General features: G+C 45.3%; 1 protein-coding gene across 1 annotated transcript in view; it reads right to left on the bottom strand.

Moving 5' to 3' along the window:
- Positions 1 to 22243, bottom strand: part of pros1 (protein S) — a 67007-nt gene extending 44764 nt beyond the window's left edge. Inside the window, exons 1-5 of the mRNA XM_072578093.1 lie at positions 22065 to 22243; positions 15690 to 15847; positions 13054 to 13078; positions 6230 to 6316; positions 771 to 893 (exon numbers count right to left, since the gene is read on the bottom strand). Of these exons, the coding sequence (XP_072434194.1) occupies positions 771 to 893; positions 6230 to 6316; positions 13054 to 13078; positions 15690 to 15847; positions 22065 to 22125 (454 nt within the window). The 5' untranslated portion in view covers positions 22126 to 22243. The remainder of the gene's footprint in view (positions 1 to 770; positions 894 to 6229; positions 6317 to 13053; positions 13079 to 15689; positions 15848 to 22064) is intronic.
- Positions 22244 to 23191: the final 948 nt, after the last annotated feature.

Here is a 23191-nt window from a genome sequence, read left to right as displayed (position 1 = left end):
AAAATGGGGAGTTAGTATCAGAGAGTGTTCAGAACTGTTACCCTTATCTGGGGTTTAATGTCCGAGATCTGGGTTTGATTAATAAAGCAGGATTAGCAGGTGCTCTGAAGATAGAACACCTGCTCCTGGGATGCTGCCTGACCTGCTGTGCTTTCCCAGCACTACTCTAATGTAGACTCTGATCTCCAACATCTGCAGTCCTCACTTTGGCCGACATGAGGATTAGAGGCTGGATTCCAAATCACATTGAAAATGGAAACAGAATAAGGAGGTCAATGTAAATGTTTGCAACTGAAAAGTAACTCATACCATTGGGATGAAAGGGACCAAACCCAGATTAAACACATGGACACTCAGAAAGCAACAGCACCGTGAAATGATCAACCTCAAGGAGCTGATGCAGGGAATAGTTCAGCATCATTTAAAAAGGGTACTGAAGAATCATTTAGAAAGGAAGGTGTAAGAGGATGGGAAAGAGGACAAGGAGATATAGTCAGAGGTGCGTGGGTGAAGAGCGAGCACTGACCCGGGGGTGAAAGATGGCATCAATGATCACTTCCTGTTTTGCCAAGTCTGAGATTCTCTCTTGGCTTCCAAAATCTGCTAAAGGGTTTGACATGCCTTTGCAAATGGACAGGTTAACAGCTTATAATTCCCGTCTGGATATCAGCTGGACCCTTTCTGTGGCTTCCCTGAGAAAAGCTTCACCGATATAAACCATGCAAATGGAGCACAATGGCTTCAGTTCCAGGGATTCATTCGGGACGTACCTTGCTGACACGTAACTCCCGTCCAACCTTCTTTACAGACGCAGGCGAATGCAGCCACTTTGTCCACACATTGAACGGAGCCTTCAGGATTACACGGTGAAGGGCTGCACTGGTCTGGAATTTCTGAATCAAACAGCAGACAGTAAAACAAGGCATTGATAAGATACAATGATAAGGATACACAAAGACACACAAGATACACAAGGAGCTGACTAAAGATACACAGAGAATTATTAACTCAACAGGCACTGAATGAGAGAAGGTGGATTGGCCCAACTAATCTTCCAGTGTTTGAAAAAGATTTTCAAATGTTCTTTCAAATCCCTCCATGGCTTCATCCCTCACTACTCCTGCAATCTTCTCTCGCCCCACACCTCTCCAATTCTTTTTGCATATCTCCAATTTTGGTCTCTAGATCTTCTCCGATCTTAATTGTTCCACCATGCGCAGTCATGTCTTCACTGCCATGAATTCTAAACTCTCAAAATCCTTTTCTAAACCTCCCCTAACACTCTCCCCTCCTTCGAGATGTACTTAATAACGTATCTCTTAGACCAAGCTTGTGACTATCAAGAAAATGGCCGTTACCTCATGATAACAGAAGTTCTGTTTCCTGTTCTGTCAATGGCAGCTTTCAAAAGGACAGAAGGGAGCGTGGGGTTTTCAAACTGACCTGACCTCATTAACAGGTCGATTAAACAAATTAAGAGCTTATTAAGAGTCAGACTATCAGAAATTGTGGAACTTTGGTGGAGGCAGTTGGACTTTAAGAACCGTCAGGCCTGAGACACAGTTAGGCTCAGGCAGACAGGCAATAGGTCAGAGGTAAGGACAGAGGTCAACTTGATGGAGCTTAGTGGCATGGTATAGGCTGGTGAGTTCCCAGACCCATTCAGAAGAGCATGCAATAGGGCAAAGGTTGAAGGGCTATTGGAGGTAATAGTGAAGGGATATTGCTGATAGTCTGTGTTGGGGTGGTAGAGATCAGAAGAGATAATATTAATGTGTCCCTCACAAGGATTGCCTAATCTTCCAATGGAGATGTTGAACACCACTTGGTGGAAGCAGTCAAGTTAGGAAGGGTACAGTGCACCCTGAGTGGGGGACTTCACTAGCCACCAGCAACAATGACTGAGCTGGTCGGGTCCTTAAGGACATAGCTGCTAAACTGGTTCTGCAATAGCTGGTGAGAGAACCAACAAGATGGAAAACCAGACCTGACCTCATCCTAACCACTATGCCTCCCACAGATATACCTGGCTACGACAATATTGGTTAAATTGACCACCACACAGTCCTTGTGTAGTGACATCCCATCGTCATACTGAGAATACCCACTATTGTGTTGTGTTGCACTATCACCATGCTAAATGAGATAAACTTCAAACTGATCTAGCATCTCTGTAAGGCATTGTGGGTCATCGGCGGCAGCAGAATTATACTACAACACAATCTGCAACCTCTTGAGCAGCATATCCTCCACTCTACCATTACCACTGAGCCAAGGGATCAGCCCTGAGAAGAACAGGGGGGCAAGCCAGGGACAGCACAGGACATCACTAACAAGGAGTTAACCTGATGAAGCTACAAATCAGAGAGTTCAGGCAGTATCCAAAGAGAAGGAGAATCAATGTTTTGGACAAAATCCCTTCATCAGGAATGAGAGAAGCTTTGCCAGGTTCACTACTTTTTAGTGATGTCCTGTGCTGTCACTCCTGATGTAGGGCTTTTGCCCGAAATGTCGACTTTCCTGCGCCTTGGATGCTGCCTGACCTGCTGTGCTTTTCCAGCTCCACACTCTTGACTCTGATCTCCAGCATCAGCAGTCCCCACTTTCTTGAAGCGACAAAGCTGGTCTACTTGCGTGTCAAATAGCAGAAACAGTAAGAGCTAGACAGAGCTAAGTGACTCCATAACCAATGGATTAGATCAATGGTGTTCTGTCATATCCATTCATGAATGGTAGTGGACAATTAAGCAAATCGCTGGAGAGGGAGGTTCCATAATATCCCCATCCTCAGTAATGGGGAGCCCAGCACACTAATGCAAAAGATAACACTGATGTATTTCCAAATCTTCAGCCAGAAATGCAGAGTGAATGATCCATCTCAACTTCCTCCAGAGATCCCCAGTATCTCAGACAATTTGATTCACTCAATGTGAAAACACACAATGGATAAAAGCAAGGGACACTGCAAAGGTTGTGAGCCCTGGCAACATTCCAGCAACAGTACGGACAATCTACATTCCAGAACTTGCCACTCCCTTAGCCAAGCTCTTCCAGTACAGTTCCACACTGGCATCTACTCGACAATGTGGAAGATCGCTCAGGTATATCCTGAACATAAAAAAACAGGACAAATCCAACCCACCAATTACTGCCCCCTTCAGTCCACTCTCAATCATCAGGGAAGTGATGGAAAGGGTCATCAACAGTGCTATCCAAACAGCATCGGCTCCACAATAAAAACCAAAAGAACTGCAAATGCTGTAAATCAGAGACAAAAACAGAAATTGCTGGAAAAGCTCAGCAGGTCTGGCAGCATTTGTGGAGAGAAATCAGAGTTAACATTTTGAATCAAGTGTCCTTTCTTCAGTTCTGAGGAAGTATCACTCGACCTGAAACATTAACTCTGATTTCTCTTCACAAATGCTGCCACACCTGCTGAGCTTTTCCAGCAATTTCTGTTTTTGCACCTGCTCAGCAATAACCTGCTCAGTGACACCCAATTTGGATTCCACCAGGGCCACTCAGCTCCTGATCTCATTACAGCCTTGGTTCAAACATGGACAAAAGAGCTGATCTCCAGAGGGGAGGGGGGAGTGACAACCCTTGACATTAAAACTGTATGTGAATAAGACCTTCTTTTCAACCTAAGGTCAGATTTGAGATGTTCACTGATAACTGCAGAAGGTACAACACCATTTGTGACTCCACTAATACTGGAGCAGTCCTCGTGCATCTTCAGCAAAACCTGGACAATATGCAGGTTTGGAGTGACATGTGACAAAAAACATCTGTGCCACACATATGCCAGGTAATGACCAACTCCAACAAGGAACAATCTAACCATGTCAGCTAGACCCTCAATGGCATTTCCATCACTGAATTCTCCACTATCAACATTCTGAGAGCCTGAATTGACCTGAAACTGAACTGGACGAGAAGTATATAAACAGTGGCTACACAATCAGGTCAAATCCTGCTGGGATTCCTGCAGGGAGTTACTCACCTCCTGACTCCCCAAAGCCTGTCCACCATCTACAAGGCATAAGTCAGTAGTGTGTTGGAATACTCCCCACTTGCCCGGATGGGTGCAGCTCCAACAACACTCAAGAAGCTTGACACCATCCAGGACAGAGCTTGATTGGCACCACATCCACAAAAGTCCACTCCCTCCACCATTTGCAAGTTCCCCTCTAAGCTCCTTATCCTGCAGAGTTGAAAATTTACCACCATTCCTTCAGTGTCATTGAATTAAATTCTGGGACTAACCCCCACCCCTCACAGCTCTGCGGGTGTATCTGCAACACATGGACTGTAGCAGTTAAAGTAGGCAGCTCACCACCAACACCACCACCTTCTCAAAGACAATTAATGAGCAGCAATAAATAGCAGTCCAACCAGTGACGCCTACATCCCATGGTGACATTTTAAAAATACACACAGGAACCTCTTCAACGATTCAGGTTTGACAGCAGCAGGAAGGTGTTCACAAAAACAAAGGAACTGTGTGGGTAATGAGTGGCTGACGATGTGGTATGAAAGTAACTGTTTCACAGTCTAAAATACAAGATCACTAACAGAACCTTTTTACAGGTATACACTCATCCTGCCTTCTCCAGAGGGAAGCTGCCTCCATTCCTGTATTTCCACAGGCTCACTGGCCAGCAGACCCATCCTTTACTGAATGAAGACTCTGACCTGGGGCAAACCACTGAGGGTCTTAGTTTAGAGACCGGGAAGCGAAGCTGTCTCCCAGTGCCTTCCCCCACAGGAAAATATCCCTCCTGGCTTCACTCTACACTCGATCTCTTGATCGATTTTGGTGAACTCTTCCAAGACAGAGAAGCTAATTCAAGAAATTCAACATTATTCTAAACGCTAATGAATATAATTTCACAAGGTAAATGGAGATCTTTCAATGTCTCAAATCAGTTGATTCAAATAGCAAAGCATTTGCATTCTATTATCCAACAGGCACTGAAGAGCTATCCATCCACATGCTGAGTGCTGTCAACAGCAGCAAAACCTCACAACAACAATGATTAGATTAAATTCCTTGCAGTATAGAAACAGGCCATTTGGCCCAACAAGTCCACACTGACCCTCTGAAGAGTAACGCACCCAGACCCATTCCCCAGCACTCTGGGCAATTTAGCACGGCCAATTCACCTAACCTGCACATCTTTGGACTGTGGGAGGAAACTGGAGCACCCAGAGGAAACCATTACAGACATGGGGAGAACATGCAAACTCCACATAGATGGTCACCCAAGGCTGGAGTCAAACTTGGGTCCCTGGCGCTGTGAGGCAGCAGTGCTAACCAGTGAGCCACTGTGCCATGCACAATGATGAGCACACTCTTGGTGCCTAGGATACTGTTGGACAACATAGAATCTGAAAGAATTAATGGCTGAACACCATGGTGCAGCAACAGACTTTCTGGGGAAGGCAGGGCATTCTTAAAGTGTGCAAAGGGAAAGTATAATCTCTCTGCACATAAGGGATAAGTGACAGCCAAAGTGTGTGTGAAGTGTCATTTTATGGACAAGTATAATAACCAATGGTAGAGGCTCCATTAACTCCAGTCTGGAAAGTTATTCATCAATAGCGTGAGTAGGGATCTTCTCCACCCAGCTGGGAAGGATGACATTGCCCAGGTTTAGTACCAGATCAAAAAGGACCGAGCTCTGAGATCACAGCCCCCTTTCAGTAACGCACTGAAGTGTCAGTCTAGATTATTGCATGCCAGTGTCTGGGAAAGGTTTTGAATCCTCAACCTTCTAACTCAGAGGGGAGAATGCTACGCACTGAGCCACAGACAGCATTTGCACAATCAGGAAATTTATTCAAGGATGATCCAGAAAGAGCCCACACTGGATCAAGGGCTATAACACCTGGCTTGAAATAGTACAGGGTTTAGATGCCTACTATGTGCCAATTACTGAAACTGTGACACTACAAAATGAATTGTTATCGAAAATACTCATTCATTCAGCTCTTCAGGGTAGATATTTGCCAATGCTGCTTAGTTTGTGGTTCCAATGATTATAAGTGACTCCTGTCCCAGCTGCAAGTGTAAGCTGTGATCTGCCCGGGTAAGTTTAGAAGGGAAATGTTCATCACATTCAGTCCACTTACTCATAAATCATCCACTGTACACATGAAAATCGGGCACAGCCCTCTCTTACTTCAAGTTTCAACTGTACACTTCTGCCCATGTCCCCAAACTTACCGGTAATACAGCTCCGCAAATTCGCAGGATAGCTTTTGAAACTGTGGTACCGGCTTGGAACGCCTACCTGGTAGCGGCTGAGACAGTCTGCAGGGAAGGCAAGGAAAAAGTCTGAGTGCTCACAGTAACAACACTGGGACATAGGAGCGGAAGTAAGGCCATTCGGCCCATCGAGTCCACTCTGCCATTTAATCATGGCTGATGGGCCTTTCAACTCCACTTACCCGCACTGTCCCTGTAGCCCTTAATTCCTTGCAAGATCAAGAATTTATCAATCTCTGCCTTGAAGATATTTAAAGTCCTGGCCTCCACTAATGAATTCCACAGGGCCACCACTCTCTATCCCCATGCCCTTCATCCAGATCATTCATATATAAAGTGAACAGCTGTGGTCCCAACACTGAACCCTGCGGGGCACCACTTGTCACTGGTTGCCATTCTGAAAAAGAACCTTTTATCCCAACTCTCTGCCTCCTGTCAGACAGCCAATCCTTAATCCTTGCCAGTAGCTCACGTCAAACACCATGGGCCCTCACCTTACTCAGCAGCCTCCCGTGAGGCACCTTATCAAAGGCCTTTTGGAATTCTAGATAGATAACATCCACTGGGTTTCCCTGGTCAAACCTACTTGTTACCTCTTCAAAGAATTCTAACAGGTTTGTCAGGCACGACCTCCCCTTACTAAATCCACGCTGATTTGTTCACATCTGACCCTGAGCTTCCAAGAATTTAGAAAGCTCATCCTTAACGATGATTCTAGAATTTTACCAACAACCGAGGTTAGGCTAATCGGTCTATAATTTTCCATCTTTTGTCTTGATCCTTTCTTGAACAAAGGGGGTTACAACAGCGATTCACAGGTTGAGTTTGACAATTCACCCATGGCTGCAGATTTAATTTACATTCCCAGTGCAGATTCTCACCGCAATGGGATTAAATCGGGAATTCTTTTTGCAGGGAAAGGAGAATAAATTGAAGCGTGGAGAAAAGGGGATGGTGAGATGGCAGTGGTTCACAGTCATTCCATGTCACATTGCAGGAGACAGTGGACAACCTGATATGCATGGAACACTCCTGTTCTATTGGATAAATATGACCACTGCAAAGGTGTGTTTATCAGGACACATTGACCAACATGGTAAAGTGTTCGCTTCTGAGACAGAGTCCAGCTGCTTTCTGCAGAGAACAGAGAATCTGTGTTCAGGGAATTCCAATCTGTGTCCAGGGAATTCCAATCTGTGTTCAGGGAATTCCAAACTGTGTTCAGGAGTTCCAGACCCACCAAACTGGCAGTGCTGTACATAACCGAAAAGAGCAAAATTAGAACTGCATTCAGATCTGGGTCCAAGTCCTGAGGATGGACAGGGATAGAGCACAGATTCAGCAGCTGATTAAATTACCAGGCTGCAGGGACGAGGCTTGCAAATCCCTGAGAGTTTAGGAAATTAAGGAATAATCTATCTGATGAGATTAAAGTGATGATACAGAGGAACTATTTCTTCTCATGGGAATGTCAAGAATTTGGTTGGCTTCCTCTTTCCAATTTCCCCATTTCAAATGGATGCACCAAAACTGCTGGTTGTTCAATCTTCTCATTACCCATTAACCTTCTGACGATTTATCCAGACCGGGGCCCAATATCAATTTACACCACCGTACCTGAGACTGGATTCTTCCGTGGCTAATGTGGGACTTGAGTGCAGGGTCTCCTGGTTCAGAGACAGGAACACTACCAACATTACGACTCAGGCAGAGCCCAGAACAATGGGCACTACCTTAAATGTAGAGCCTGATTTTACAGGGGTGACATCAAAAGGCATTTCTCCACACAAAGGGGCTTGGAAATCTGGAACTCTGATGCTTTATAAAGCTGTTGTGGCTGGGAGCCAATGAAATTTTTTCACGACCAAAACTGTTCAGATTTTGCTGTACCACCAACACACCCCAGGCATGTTGTCAGAGTGGCCAGTGAACTGTGAGTTGGTATAACTTGTTTAGTCTCCTCACTTTTAGTGTTCAAATGTTTCGACCCTCCCTAACAGCACTGCACATTTACCAACAGGATTTAAGAAGGCAACCCACCATCACCTTCTCAAAGGCAATGAGGGATGGGCAATGCATGCTGGCCCAGCCAGTGAAGTCCACTTTCCCCAGCCCTGGATTAAAAACACCCAGGAACAAAGCTGCAGGCTTGAACAAAGTAAAGATTGTGGCAAACTCATCTAACATGGAAAAAGCTACAAGAAAAACACTGTGGTCAGCCTTCTCCTTGACAAGACAAATTAGAAATACACATATTTTTTCATTTGTTGTACAACTACATTGTGGGAACCAAAGGTAAGGAAATGCAGAATGTTATTCATGTACACGCACAGATGGCTGGTGTAGTTCAGCTTCCCGGACATTTTTCATTTTGGCTTTATTGTGAGATTCTCATCTGTCTCTTTTTCTCAATCATTACAGCATAAGACATTGATTCTAATTTTGGAACTGTGCGGGTCTCCCCTATCTGTGAATTTCCCATTGGTCAATCAGACAGATCGGTAGCGAATTCAATTTTGTTTTAACCTGGACGAGCTCCTGTTCATTTCTCAGACGATTATAGTTTCCCCTTGAGATATTATGTAAGCATTTTTTTTATTTGCCAGTAACTCACTCCCTTCTCTAGTTAAAACTCTGGGATTGCTTTTGCAAGAATGCCATGATCAACTATACAAAACACTGGCACGGCCACACTTGGAATATTGTGTACAGTTCCGGTCCCCTTATTTCAGGAAGGATGTGGAAGCATTGGAAAAGGTGCAGAGGAGATTTACCAGGATGTTGCCTGGTCTGGAGGGAAGGTCTTATGAGGAAAGACTTTGGTCTGTTCTCATTGGCAAGAAGAAGGCTAAGGGGGATTTGATAGAGACATACAAGATGATCAGAGGATTAGATAGGGTAGACAGTGAAAGACTTTTTCCTAGGATGATGACGTCAGCTTGTACGGGAGGGCATAACTACAAATTGAGGGGTGATAGATTTAAGACAGATGTCAGGGGCAGGTTCTTTATGCAGAGAGTGGTAAGGGCGTGGAATGCCCTACCTGCTAATGTAGTCAACTCAGCGACATTAGGGAGATTTAAACAATCCTTAGGTAAGCACATGGATGGTTTTGGGATAGTGTAGGGGGACGAGTTGAGAATGGTTCACAGGTCAGTGCAACATCGAGGGCCGAAGGGTCTATTCTGCGCTGTATTGTTCTGTGTTCTATGATACTTTTTCAGAAGTTACATGACACCAGGTTATATTCCAACGGGTTGATTTGAGAACAGTAGCTTTTGGAACACTGCTCCTTCACTACCCAACAGAAGAACAGTGCTCTGAAAGCTTGTGCTTTCAAATAAAGCGGTCAGACTGTAACCTGGTATCATGTAACTTCTGACTTTGTTTCACCCAGTCCAGCACCAGCACCTCCACATCATGGACAGTTTTTTATGGTCAAGCAAAAAGGTATGGTGTTCTTGTCTGGTTTGCTGAATAAACTTTTTAAATCACTAATCCCAACCAGACCAGATTTCATTCAATTATAGAGTTATAGGGTCACAGAGATGTGCAGCATGAAAACAGACCCTTCAGTCCAACCCATCCATGCCGACCACATATCCCAACCCAATCTAGTCCCACCTGCCAGCACCTGGCCCATATCCTTCCTATTCATACACCCATCCAAATGCCTTTTAAATGTTGTAATTGTACCAGCCTCCACCACATCCTCTGGCAGCTCATTCCATACACGTACCACCCTCTGTTTGAAAACATTGCCCCTTAGGTCCATTTTATATCTTTTCCTGCTCACCCTAAACCTCTAGTTCTGGACATCTCCACCCCAGGGAAAATACCTTGTCTATTTACCCTATCTATGCCCCTCATGATTTTATAATCCTGTATAAGGTCACCCCTCAGCCTCCGACGCTCCAGGGAAAACAGCCCCAGCCTGTTCAGCCTCTCCCTGTAGCTCAGATCCTCCAACCCTGGCAACATCCTTGTAAATCTTTTCTGAACCCTTTCAAGTTTCACAACACCTTTCCGATAGGAAGGAGACCAGAACTGCACACAATATTCCAACAGTGGCCTAACCAATGTCCTATACAGCCTCAACACGATCTCCCAACCCCTGTACCCAATACTCTGACCAATTATTTTTCAGCAATATCAATTGCTTTAGGACTTTCATCTTTTAATTTTTTTACCCAATACGAATCTGCCATTCAGCTTGCAAATTATTTATCTTAATTAAACAAAGTTCTAGTTTGCTCAATTAAATAAAGTTCTAACTTGCTTCCTGAACTGAATTCAGTTCCATTGGTTGCTGCAATTTTATTTGGAAACTTAGCACTGAGAGGAACAGGTGATCCATATTCTGTCTTGTTCCACTCACTGGACTTGGTTTTGGTTCTCCTACAAAGTGAGTTCGCTTGGGTTCCTTGATTAAGTGGGACATTCCCCTCATTGCCTCTGGATCTGCTTTGGGATTTCCTCAGTCCCTTCTGTTCCTGTGGATTTTGACTGAGCTGTTCAACCTCCATGGACTTTATGCACTTTAAGAAGACTTCACAGCTTAGAGGAAAGACCTGGAGACAAACAGCTAAAGTCCAACCTAACATTTTGAAAACGAAGGATAATTTCTCTGCGTTGACCCATTGCAAAGTGATGGCTCAAAGTTTGTGAAAAGATTTGTAGCTCGGGTGCTCGTTGTTGTGGTTCTGTTCGTCAAGCTGGGAATTTGTGTTGCAGACGTTTCGTCCCCTGTCTAGGTGACATCCTCAGTGCTTGGGAGTCTCCTGTGAAGCGCTTCTGTGATCTTTCCTCCAGCATTTGTAGTGGTTTGTCTCTGCCGCTTCCGGTTGTCAGTTCCAGCTGTCTGTTGCAGTGGTCAGTATATTGGGTCCAGGTCAATGTGCTTATTGATTGAATCTGTGGATGATACCACTATAAATGCCAGATCACAGAAGCGCTTCACAGGAGGCTCCCAAGCACTGAGGATGTCACCTAGACAGGGGACGAAACGTCTGCAACACAAATTCCCAGCTCAGCGAACAGAACCACAACAAAGTGATGGCTTTGGAGAGTAGGTGAGACTGCGGTTTTTTGTGTGTTTTAAGATTTTTCAAACTGTTTTCTATATTTAGATAACATAGTTTGTTTTATATTATTTGTTTCTTTTTATGTAATAAACTTATCTTTTAATGTTAAAGAAAATCTGCAGCCTTGTGTGCCTATGTTTCAGTTAAACATAGAGACAGAGAAAATAGCTGCAGGAGTAGGCCATTCAGCCCTTCCAGCCTGCGCCACCATTCAATATGATCAGGCTGATCCTGCAATCTTGGTATCCCACTCCCACTTTCTCCCCATACCCCTTGATCCCTTTAAGCTGCAAAGGCCACATCCAGCTCCCTCCTGAATGCATCTAATGAGATACTCTAACAGCTTCCTGTGGAAGAGCATTCCACAGGTTCACAACTCTCTGAGTGAAGAAATTCTTCCCCATCTCCATCCCAAATGGTTTACCCCTTATTCTTCAACTCTGAATGGCTCCCATGTTAAATTAAAAAAAAGAGGAGACCTATTAAGCCAGATTTCATTCTGGGTTCTGACTTGTCCAGTAACAGCATTAACTGGGATGGTAACATTGGTCTGAATCTCATTCAACCTTGGTCATCTGCTCAGTCAATGTTGTTAAGAACTTTGCCTTATTGAGGTTCTTTCTATCATATCCAACTATCAATAACTTTTAAATCTTCCATTTCTAAAGGACCCCAACTTCTACCAATTTAAACCCTCGCTGTCCATAAACATTTGTGCAAAGTCACCATTTTAAGTTATGATAGTATTTGTACATCATACTTTGCTGTTGTCATTTCAGGTTTAGTTTCAAACAATTTGACTTGTTAAGTTCCCTTCAACATCCACACTCCTGGTAGTTAAAATGTGGCTCTGTTAACCACAGATTACATCTTGGCTTTTAATACAAATTTGGCTTTGGTTCATTTTGCAATGGGTTCCAATTGCCATGACCACAACAATCATGCCCTCAAAGTAGTCAATTAACCAAGATTTATATAAACTCAGTCATAGTTTGGAACCAGTAGATAAGCGTCAATCTTAAACAAAGAAGTTTCTGTTGATCTTTGGAAATGTTCACTGAATTTTAAAAGGCATCTTGTGATTTCCTCCTGAGGTAAGTACAGTCCAGTCCCAATTCTAGCTCCAGCCATGAGGATGACTTGTGGAAGACACTTTAACAGATTCTTTATCTATTTTAAAGACAGAGTTGCCTCATTTACAAAGTATTTAATTTTTTATGTAAATATTTATATACTATAAAGTCATGTCAGTTTGGGAGGGGCACTGAAGTTTATAGAATGGAGGTAATGAATAGAGTTAAGGGACAGGAGAGACACCATCTAACGCAATGCTGACAGGCTCAAGGGACTTCTCAGCCTCCCCCTATTCCTTTAACTCACTCCATATCTCTCACACTGTTTCTCAATAACCATGACAACAGCAAAAGGTCATTTTAACACGCTACAGCGTTACAGTTGATCTGCAGAAATGGCAGTGATGGGAATCAAACCCACACCTCCTTAGAGACTGTGTGGCTGAGCAGTCTAAGGCACTGGATCCATATTCCAGTCTCTAAGGAGGTGTGGTTTTGAATTCCATCACTGCCATTTCTGCAGACCAACTCTAACGCTGCAGCGTGTTAAAACAGCAAAAGGTAACTGACATACTCAGAATTGTTCAGACACCAATGGCAATGTCAGCACAGAATTGAAACTCACCGAGATACTTGGGATAAAAGTATTCCTGTGGAAGGAAGGAGAGATAAATATCAGCAAATACATACTGCTCATATCAGAATCGACATCAACCTCAGCTTCCCATTCACAGTCACCACTGAGACAGGTTAGCTGCCTCATTCCCAAACAATATCTCTTAATTTTTTTTCCAACTTCCAATTCTCAAATCGACTTGTAATTCTCAACATTAATGGGTGAGGGGGAAATAAATTCACCCTGGGAGCGTGACCACTTAGGACACATCCCAGACACCAGGGTCACAACAGAAAAACTAACAAGGATTCCCAATAAACCCCAAGAAGCATCCCAACAGTATACCTTTCAGAAACCTGTAAAATATATAATTTATCAGCACGTTAGGGCCTGGATTACCTTGGCGCACACACTGCCATCAAGCCCACATCCCCAAACCTCTCACTGTTTCCCCCAAAGCTCTTAACAATCAATAAAATATTTCCGAGGTTTCACCACTGTATCAAATACACCAGGAAATGAGCACAAAGCAAGCTCCACAAACAGCACTGAGATACAACGACAAATACTCCATTCCACTGCTGTGGGTTGAGGAGTAAAGCTTGACATGAACACACACAAATGAGTGATGCTGGCTTTCCACAAAATGAAACTGTGGCATCATGTGCATTCAGCTGAGAGCTCAACTGGAGCCTTGGTTTAATTAATCATTGAACAGGAAAGCTCCTTCACTACTGACCCTCCGACAGTGCAGCACTCCCTCAGTACTGTCCCTCCGACAGCGCAGCATTCCCTCAGCACTGACCCTCTAACAGTGCAGCACTCCCTCAGAACTGACCCTCTGACAGTGTAGCACTCCCTCAGAACTGACCCTCTGACAGTGCAGCATTCCCAGGTACTGACCCTCTAACTGTGCAGCACTCCCTCAGAACTGACTGCCTGACAGTGCAGCACTCCCTCAGTACTGACCCTCTGACAGTGCAGCATTCCCAGGTACTGACCCTCTGACTGTGCAGCACTCCCCCAGAACTGACTGCCTGACAGTGCAGCACTCCCTCAGTACTGACCCTCTGACAGTGCAACACTCCCTCAGTACTGATCCTCTGACAGTTCAGCACTCCCTCAGTATGACCGCCAACAGTGCAGCACTCCCTCAGTACTGACCCTCTGACAGTGCAGCACTCCCTCAGCACTAACCCTCTAACAGTGCAGCACTCCCTCAGTACTGACCCTGTGACAGTGCAGCACTCCCTCAGTACTGACCCTCTGACAGGGCAGCATTCCCTCAGTACTGACCCTCTGACAGGGCAGCACTCCCTCAGTACTGACCCTCCGACAGCGCAGCATTCCCTCAGCACTGACCCTCTGACAGTGTAGCATTCCCTCAGTACTGACCCTCTGACAGTGCAGCACTCCCTCAGCACTAACCCTCTAACAGTGCAGCACTCCCTCAGAACTGACCCTCTGACAGTGCAGCACTCCCTCAGAACTGACCCTCTGACAGTGCAGCACTCCCTCAGAACTGACCCTCTGACAGTGCAGCATTCCCAGGTACTGACCCTCTAACTGTGCAGCACTCCCTCAGAACTGACTGCCTGACAGTGCAGCACTCCCTCAGTACTGACCCTGTGACAGTGCAGCACTCCCTTAGTACTGACCCTCTGACAGGGCAGCATTCCCTCAGTACTGACCCTCTGACAGTGCAGCACTTCCTCAGTACTGACTATGTGACAGTGCAGCACTCCCTCAGTACTGACCCTCTGACAGTGCAGCACACCCTCAGCACTGACCCTCTGACAGTGCAGCACTCCCTCAGTACTGACCCTCTGACAGTGCAGCACTCCCTCAGTACTGACAATGTGACAGTGCAGCACTCCCTCAATACTGACCCTCTGACAGGGCAGCATTCCCTCAGTACTGACCCTCTGACAGTGCAGCATTCCCTCAGCACTAACCCTCTAACAGTGCAGCACTCCCTCAGTACTGACCCTCTGACAGTGCAGCATTCCCTCAGCACTAACCCTCTAACAGTGCAGCACACTCTCAGTACTGACCCTCTGACAGTGCAGCACTCCCTCAGTACTGACCCTCTGACAGTGCAACACTCCTTCAGTACAGACCCTCTGACAATGCAGCACTCCCTCAGTATTGACCCTGTGACAGTGCAGCACTCCTTCAGTACTGACCCTCTGACAGTGCAGCACTCCCTCAGTACTGACCCTCTGACAGTGCAGCACTCCCTCAGCACTGACCCTCTGACAGTGCAGCACTCCCTCAGTACTGACCCTCTGACAGTGCAGCACTCCATCAGTGCTGACCCTCTGACAGTGCAGCAATCGCTCAGCTCTGACCCTCTGACAGTGCAGCATTCCCTCAGTACTGACCCTCTGACAATGCAGCACTCCCTCAGTACTGACCCTCTGCCAGTGCAGCACTCCCTCAGTACTGTCCCTTTGACAGTGCAGCACTCTCTCAGTACTGACCCTCTGACAATGCAGCACTCCCTCAGTACTGACCCTCTGACAGTGCAACATTTCTTATTTATTGCATGCGGAGTGACAGGTTGGATTATTTACTCAATTCTGCAGAATGGGATTTGACTCCATGACCTTCTATGGATGGTGTAAAGAACAGAAAGTACTTACTGTTTCCTGATTGTTCTCAAATATTTCCCTAGCTTCCTCTCGATTGCAAATTTCTTCAATGCATTCCCGCTCAAGGGAGCCTTGCTTGTGCTCCTCAAACATCACATTTGCTCGGCGGTGTCTGATGAGGAACTGTGAGGCTTGCTGTTGTGACAGGACTGTGTAAAGGTGAAAACATTTGGGTGAGTGACTGTTCACTCACTCGGTGCTCAATTTCACTGCCTGCAGGTAGTCTTCACTGAAGTTGTGGTTGTATTCCTGAAAATTGTCATTTTGACAGTAAAATCTTTAAATGAAGTGTGGTTTCCCGTGAGAAACAATGTCAAAGCCAGAGTTAGGTTTCTGCAAACATTTCTTGCCCAGAAAATAATGTACAAGTTTAAATATTGTGTCGTACAGATACAGTGCTGTGAATTCCTACCTCAAATAACTTGCAAAGCGAAACAAATCATTAAACATTAAAGAAATATCATATTAGTGGAAGGCAAAGCACTGCCCTTCATATGGTGGGGTTTGAAATGGGCAATTTTGATACGTCAGGGGGCAACTTTTCTACCAAGGCAACATATCAGAAGTCGAAATCAGGTGCTCTTTATTAAACCATAAATTGGAAGTCACAATCCAACAAATTCAACAATAGCAATGAGAAGGAAGAGCTAAGGGTGAAGGAGGTTGTATGAATTGGTTGCATTGTGCTGCTTTTGTCTCTCTGGCAATGTTCTTTGTGAGCACAGTACAGTACAGCACTGGTCCAGGCCCTTCGGCCCACCATGTCTGTGCTGACCCCAAATAATCCCATCTACCTCCACATGGTCTATATCCCTCTACTTCCTGCCTATTCACATGTCAGTCTAAATGCCTCTGAAACGTTGCCATCGTATCTGCTTCTACCAGCTCTGTGTTCCAGGCACCTACCACCCCCCCCCACCCCCACCCCCACCCCCCCACCCACCCCCACCGGGGTAAAAGCCTGCCTCACACATCTCCTTTAAACTTTCCCTCTCTCACCCTAAACCTGTGCCCCCTCACATCTGACAATTCCACCCTGGGAAAAAGATGTCCAAATATTCACTCTATCCATGCTTCTCATCATTTTATATTTCAGACCATCCCTCAGCACTTAGCAAAAACAATCCAAGTTTGTCCAACCTCTCCTTATAGCTCCAATCCAGACAACAGTCCTAGTAAACTCTCCAAAGCCTCCACATCCTTCCTATAGTGTATTGACCAGAACTGTACATAATTCTCCAAATGTGGTTTAACTAACGTTTCATACAGATGCAACATTACTTGCCAACTTTTATACTCAATGCTCTGACTGACAAAGCTAGCATTCCGTATGCCTTCTTTACCACTTTACCCACTTGCGTTGCCACTTTCAGGGAGCTATAGACTTGAAACCCAACATCCCTCTGTCTTTCAATGCTCCTAAAGGTCCTACTATTAACTGTATACTTTCCTCGTGCAATTGATCTTCCAAAATGCATCATCTCACACTTGTCCAGATTGAACTCCATCTGCCAATTGTCCACCCAAATTCCAACTGATCCATATCCTGCTGTGCCCTTTGACAACCTTCCTCACTATCCACCAATTTTCATGTCATCTGCAAACTTACTAATCAAGCCCAACTTCATTTTCATCTCAATCTTCTATATTTGTTACAAACAACAGAGATCCCAGCACTGATTCCTGTGGAACACCCCTGGTCACAGACCTCCACAACTACCCTCTGTCTTCTATGACCAAGCCAATTTTACATCCAATTTACCAACTCACCATTGATCCCATGTGACTTTATCTTTTGTACTGGCCTACCATAAGGGACCTTATGGTGGTGAAGTAGACAACATCCATTGACGTGTGCTCAATCATCTTTATCTCTTCCTCAAAAAAATCAAATTGGTGAGACAAGACCTCCCATGCAGAAAGCCTATTCCTAACAAGTCCATTCTTTTCCCAATGTGGGTAAATCCTGTCCCTAAGAATCTTCGCCAATAATTTCCCTCCTGCTGACGTAAGACTCACCAGCCAATGCCAAGTAGCAATTAAGGCTATTTTCTCCGGCTCCACACATAAAGTCCCTCCTTTGTCCTGGAATGGACTTAACTCTATCCCTGGTTACCCTCTTGATCCTAATATCTGCATAAAGTGCCTTGGGATTCTCTTTAATCCTACTTTCCAAGGAAATTTCTGGCCTCTTTTAACCCTCCTAATTCTTTGTTTAAGTCCTTTCCTTTATATTTCTCAAGAATTTTGTCTTATTTCAGTTTCATAAACCTTCAGTATTCTACCTTGCTCTTTTTGTCTAAACTTTCAGTATCTCTTGTCATCCAAGATTCTCAAATCTCACCTCACAGGAACATGTTGGTCCTGAACTCTGATCAACTAGCCTCTAAAAAACTCCCACATATCAATGTGGATTTACCCGCAAACAGCCTCCCCCAATCTAATGTCACCAGTTCCTGCCTAATACTGTTGTAATCAGCCTTCTTCTAATTTAGCACTTTCATCCAAGGACCAATCTTATCCTTATCCATAACGACATTAAAAATTGCAGAGTTATGATCACTGTTCCCAAAATACTCCTCCACCGAAACTTTAATCACTTGGCCAGGCTCATTCCCCAATTCGAGATCTTGTACACCCCCTTCCTTGGTTGGACCAACTACATACTGTTCTAAGAAACCCTCCTGGATGCACCTAACAAATTCTGCTCCAGCTAAGCTCCTAGCACTAAGACTGGGAGTCCCAGTCAATACCGGAGACGTTAAAATCACCCACCACAACTCTGTTGTTTTATGTATTTCCATGATCTACTGTTCCTCTATCACCTAGTGCCCATTGACAGGCCTATAATATAACCCCTGCACAGTGACTACACCTTTCTTATTCCTGCATTCTATCCCTAACTCTTCACACGATGAACCGTCCAAGATGTCCTCTCCCAGTGTAGCTGTGAAATCCTCCTTAATCAGTAATGCAACTGTCTCACCCCTTGATATCCCTCTCTGAAACATGTCACCTCTGGGGTACTGACCTGCCAGTCCAGCCTTCGCTCAACCCAGTTTCTGCAATGACTTTAACAAGCTTGTTTTCTGCTCTGTTTCATGCTTGGTTATTACAGGAAAGCCAGGATTGGGAAAGCCAGCTTCTCCCATTGACAGTTACTGACCCGGCCCTTCCACATGATGGTGCAGAGTGCCAGGACCAATCTTGAAACCCTGTTCCTGCAGCAGCAGTGCCCTGTGGCTGTACCACCAGCTGCTGACAATGCTCACCTTCAGCCTCATCCACTCTGCTCCTGCTCTCCACCAATTACTTGTTTTAAGTTCCGCTGTTCCATGCTGTCCATTTCATGGCTGAGTGGACACAACTTGCTCCCCCTCCTACCTGCGATTCACTCCTTTCCCTGGGATCAGAGCAAATAGAATGGCCCAGGTACACTGCTGCAGTGATGTCCACTTGCCCACCATCCGAACAAAAAGGAGAGAGAGTCTGGGGTGTAGGTGCTACACTAATGAACAATCACGACTCCCGATGTCAAGGCACAACTCAGGACACCAACAGCACACTCTTGTAACAGTTACAAGAAAGGCAATATGAGGTAGAAAAACGAGTCCAAAGAATCAATAAGGTTAGAATTCACTGATATTAAGCAGAGTCACCTAAAGCAAGGGCTTAGTCTACATTAAAGGTTCATCTATACAAGTCCTCTGGGTAGATTTGACCAATGTACTGGTAGTGTGAGCTGGTGAAGCAAATGTTGAGAGTAGGTCCTATCAAATCTTCTTTTTGTTGTCCATTACTTTCAATTTTACATTTTAACAGGAACACACTTTGAAAGTATCCCACTTACAGTACAGCACTTCGAGACATTCTCAGGTGAAGGATGATGTCAAGGAAATGCAGGTTCTCTTTCTTCTTTTTAGGCACTACCTGGATTAGGGAATGACTCTGGTTTGATGAGTTCTGAAATAGCGGATAGACCCAACGCACAATCTACAATCTACATGGCTCCCTCCATGTACAGGCCCAGTGGTGCTGGAAGAGTTGGGTTGATGGATTGTTTGGAGGTTTATGCAATCCATCCAACACCTCACTTTAACCTCTGCAAGTTCCTGACAAGTCTCCTGAGTGGCTTCCCAAACAAGTGCTCCCCATTTTAATCAGTCACAAGTCAGGAACCAACAGGGATATCTGACCCTCCAGTTGCTTCTTCGGCTGAATGGCCACCAGAGGGCAGTCAAGGTCAACAATGGCTTCCTCCATGGTAAAGTCTTTTAGGGTCACCTCATAATTTGCACTCCTCAGCCATGGTTGTTGGTATATCATCATAACAATTGGAATGGAGAGACAAGGAAAGAGGGGGAGGGTATTGGCTGGTGTGTAGAGGAGGTGGAGAGCAGGAAGGGGAAGGAGGTGAGAAGGGATAAGAGGAAGATGGGAGGACAGTGCAGAAAAAGGGAATGTGGAAGAGGAGCTGGAAAGAGGCAAGGAGGCAGGAGGAAGAGGAGGAGGGGGGTAAAGATGAGGAAGAAAGGATGGAGTGGTGAGAGGGGTAGGAAGCCAGTAACAAATAGACAGACCTCAACAATCTGTAACCCAGCTTCTCAATGTCACAATAATGTGGACAGCAACCATTCAATAATTCTATCAGGAAGTCTACCTAAAATCACAGGCTTTGTAAACTTTACCAAGCCTCCCATGGCACTACTTTGGTGACATGAACTTTCACCCACGTCATCCAAAATATTATTGGAAGCACGGATTTACCATAATTTCAGAAGTCAACTGGAGCAGTATTGCACTGTTTGTGAATGTTCAAAAAGCTTAATTTAATATTATAGCCACACTGGAAAATGAAAGGGCAGTGGAAGCGGATTCCTTGGAATTTCTGAAGGGAACAGAATAACTGCTGGAGAAAGGGAAGTTTGCAGAGTTATGGAGAAGGGACAGCAGAATGGAGCTGATTGGATATTCTTTAAAGGGTCATCACAGGCATGACGAGCTGAATGATGGCAAATTGATCTGATTTTATGTCACACCTCTATGTACTGCCCTGAGTACCGTGGGAGTTGGTGAAGATGCTGATTTTGTGTAATGATCGATGAAGGATGCACAGTTGGGCTTATTGCAGTTTGCTGATGGAGGTTGTGGAGTTGGGAGCATGCAGCAAGATTGGAAAGCGCCAGTTCCAGAGGGTGCAAGGTGGTTGTGAGAGGCAGCCGTGGAGTTATTACCAATGACACTGAGCTCCTGGGTCTGGCAGAGAAAGCCAAACGGAAGGTAGGATGGGAAGAGGTCTTCCTTCAACTGATTCAATCTTGTGAACACAGAACTCTGTGACTTTAACTTGAGTTACCTAAGACTCTCGATTCTGGTGGCCGTTCTGTCCTGAATCTCATGTGGGCTGCTGTTTGTACCGAATAAAAAAAACCAACTTGCATTTACATAGTGCCTTTAACATAGTGAAAGTTCTCAAGGTGTTTCACTGGAGCAACCTGAAGACACATGCAGAGAAATTATAATAAATGCCTAAAGAGGAGTCTGATTTTAAGGAGCATCTTAAAGGGGGCAGGAGAGAGGCTGAGAGACTTGGAAAGGAAATTCCAAAGCTGGAGGTCAGGCCAGTCACCAATGGTGGAACGATGGAAATTGTGGGGCTAGAATTGGAGGAAAGGAGAGATCTGTGAGTGGTGGGTCTGGACGAAGTTACAATGATAGGGAGAGGCAGATTGGCCAGGGGAGGATTTGAAAACCAGAATGATAATGTCTAAGGGGAGCAGGTTTGACTGGGGAGCATCTTGATAGGCTGGCCTAGTCTGAGTGACTAATTAGCCCTTTCAACCAGAATTTCCCCACCAAGGTTCTTTATTTTTGCAAAAGCTGTTACTTGAATCTGACGGTCGTGTGGGAAAATGAAACAGAGGACGGATAATTCACAACAAATCGAACGAGGGCAGTGCACGCTGTATCAAAGAAAAACTCCAAAATACTGAATGTCAGACCTTAGCTACACCTTTCAATAGTTCAAAGTTTGCCCCTGTCTTGCCCATCTCAGTTGCACCCTGACTAAACAGGATGAGAGAGAGAGAGATGTTACAATCTGACCGATTTGCTTCCAGTTCTTGTGCAATTAGCTGCGGAGTAACGAATCTGAAAGGGTTTAAAACCCTCCTAATGACAGTTCCACTGACCGCAACATTCATCTGTGACTGATTACTGTCAGGCACACGGCCAGGCGTCCTGATGTGAAGCCTGCAGATCTCTGCGGTATGTAATGCACCAAAACAAACCCAATCGGATTGCGCTGGCCCCGGGAAATCCTGGGGACGGAGAGGGGGCGGTGGGAGGATGGAGGGAGATACTCACAGGACACCGCCTGGGACATGGCAAGGCACAGCAAGGCGACGCGATACAACCTCCCAGCCATGGCGAGAGGCCGACAAGAGGGACAGCGGCGCCCACAACAGACTCCGGGATCCCACGGCCTGGCCCAGGGTCAGTGATCTGAAGCTGCCCCGGGGGGAGGGAGGACGGTAGGGGGGGGAGGGAGCTGGGAGGAGAGGCTTCCAGTCCTGCTCGAATCAGAGCCGTGCACAGCCAGAAAGGGAACGTGGGAGTGTGTGCTGGATTGCATCTCTGAGGATGTCTGCATGTATCTGTGGGTGTGTGGGAGAGAGTTAGATCTCTGCATATATCTCTGTGTGTGTGAGATTGCATCTTTGATGGTCTCTGCATATATCTCTGCAGAGGAGTTAGATTGCATCTTTGAGGGTCTCTGCATCTCCCTCTGTGTGTGAGAGAGATTGCATCTTTGAGGGTCTCTGAGTATTTCTGTGTGTGAGAGTTGATTTGTATCTTTGAGGGTCTCCGCATACGTCTGTGTGTGAGGTGGGGATTGTATTTGGTGATATGTTACGCATGGGAGTCAATGTGTTGGGAACTGTATTTGGAAGGCTGTTAGATCTTGCGGACCGAAGTCTGCATGTTATTGCTGACCACACTACCCTCCAATACTCAGTATCAAAGTGAGGAAGTCTTTCCTCCTTTAACAAGGATATTATTACATTGGAGAGAATGCAGAAAAGATTTACCAGGATTAGAGGGTTTGTGTTATGGGGAGAGATTGGTTAAGCTGGGTCTTTTTAACTGGAGTGTGGGAGGTTAAAGGGTTATAGAGTTTTATAAAATCATAAGAGACATAGGTAGGTAAATAGCAAAGGTCTTTTACCTAGGTTTGGGGAGTTCAAAACTAGAGGGCATAATTTTAAGGTGAGAGGAGAATTAAAAGGAACCAGAAGGGCAACTGTTTCACACAGAGGGTGGTTAGTGTGTGGAATGAACTTCGAGGAAGTGTTGGGTGCAGGTACAGTTGCAACATTTGAAGGCCATTTTGACAAGTACTTGAATAGGAAAAGGTTGAGAAGTCAACTGCAGCCAAGTGGGACTAGTCGAGTTTAGGAAACTTGTTCAACACAGGTGAATTGGACCGAAGG

This window comes from Chiloscyllium punctatum, chromosome 9, assembly GCF_047496795.1.
Source record: "Chiloscyllium punctatum isolate Juve2018m chromosome 9, sChiPun1.3, whole genome shotgun sequence".
NCBI lineage: Eukaryota > Metazoa > Chordata > Chondrichthyes > Orectolobiformes > Hemiscylliidae > Chiloscyllium > Chiloscyllium punctatum.
This window is presented reverse-complemented; position numbering and strand designations above follow the sequence as displayed.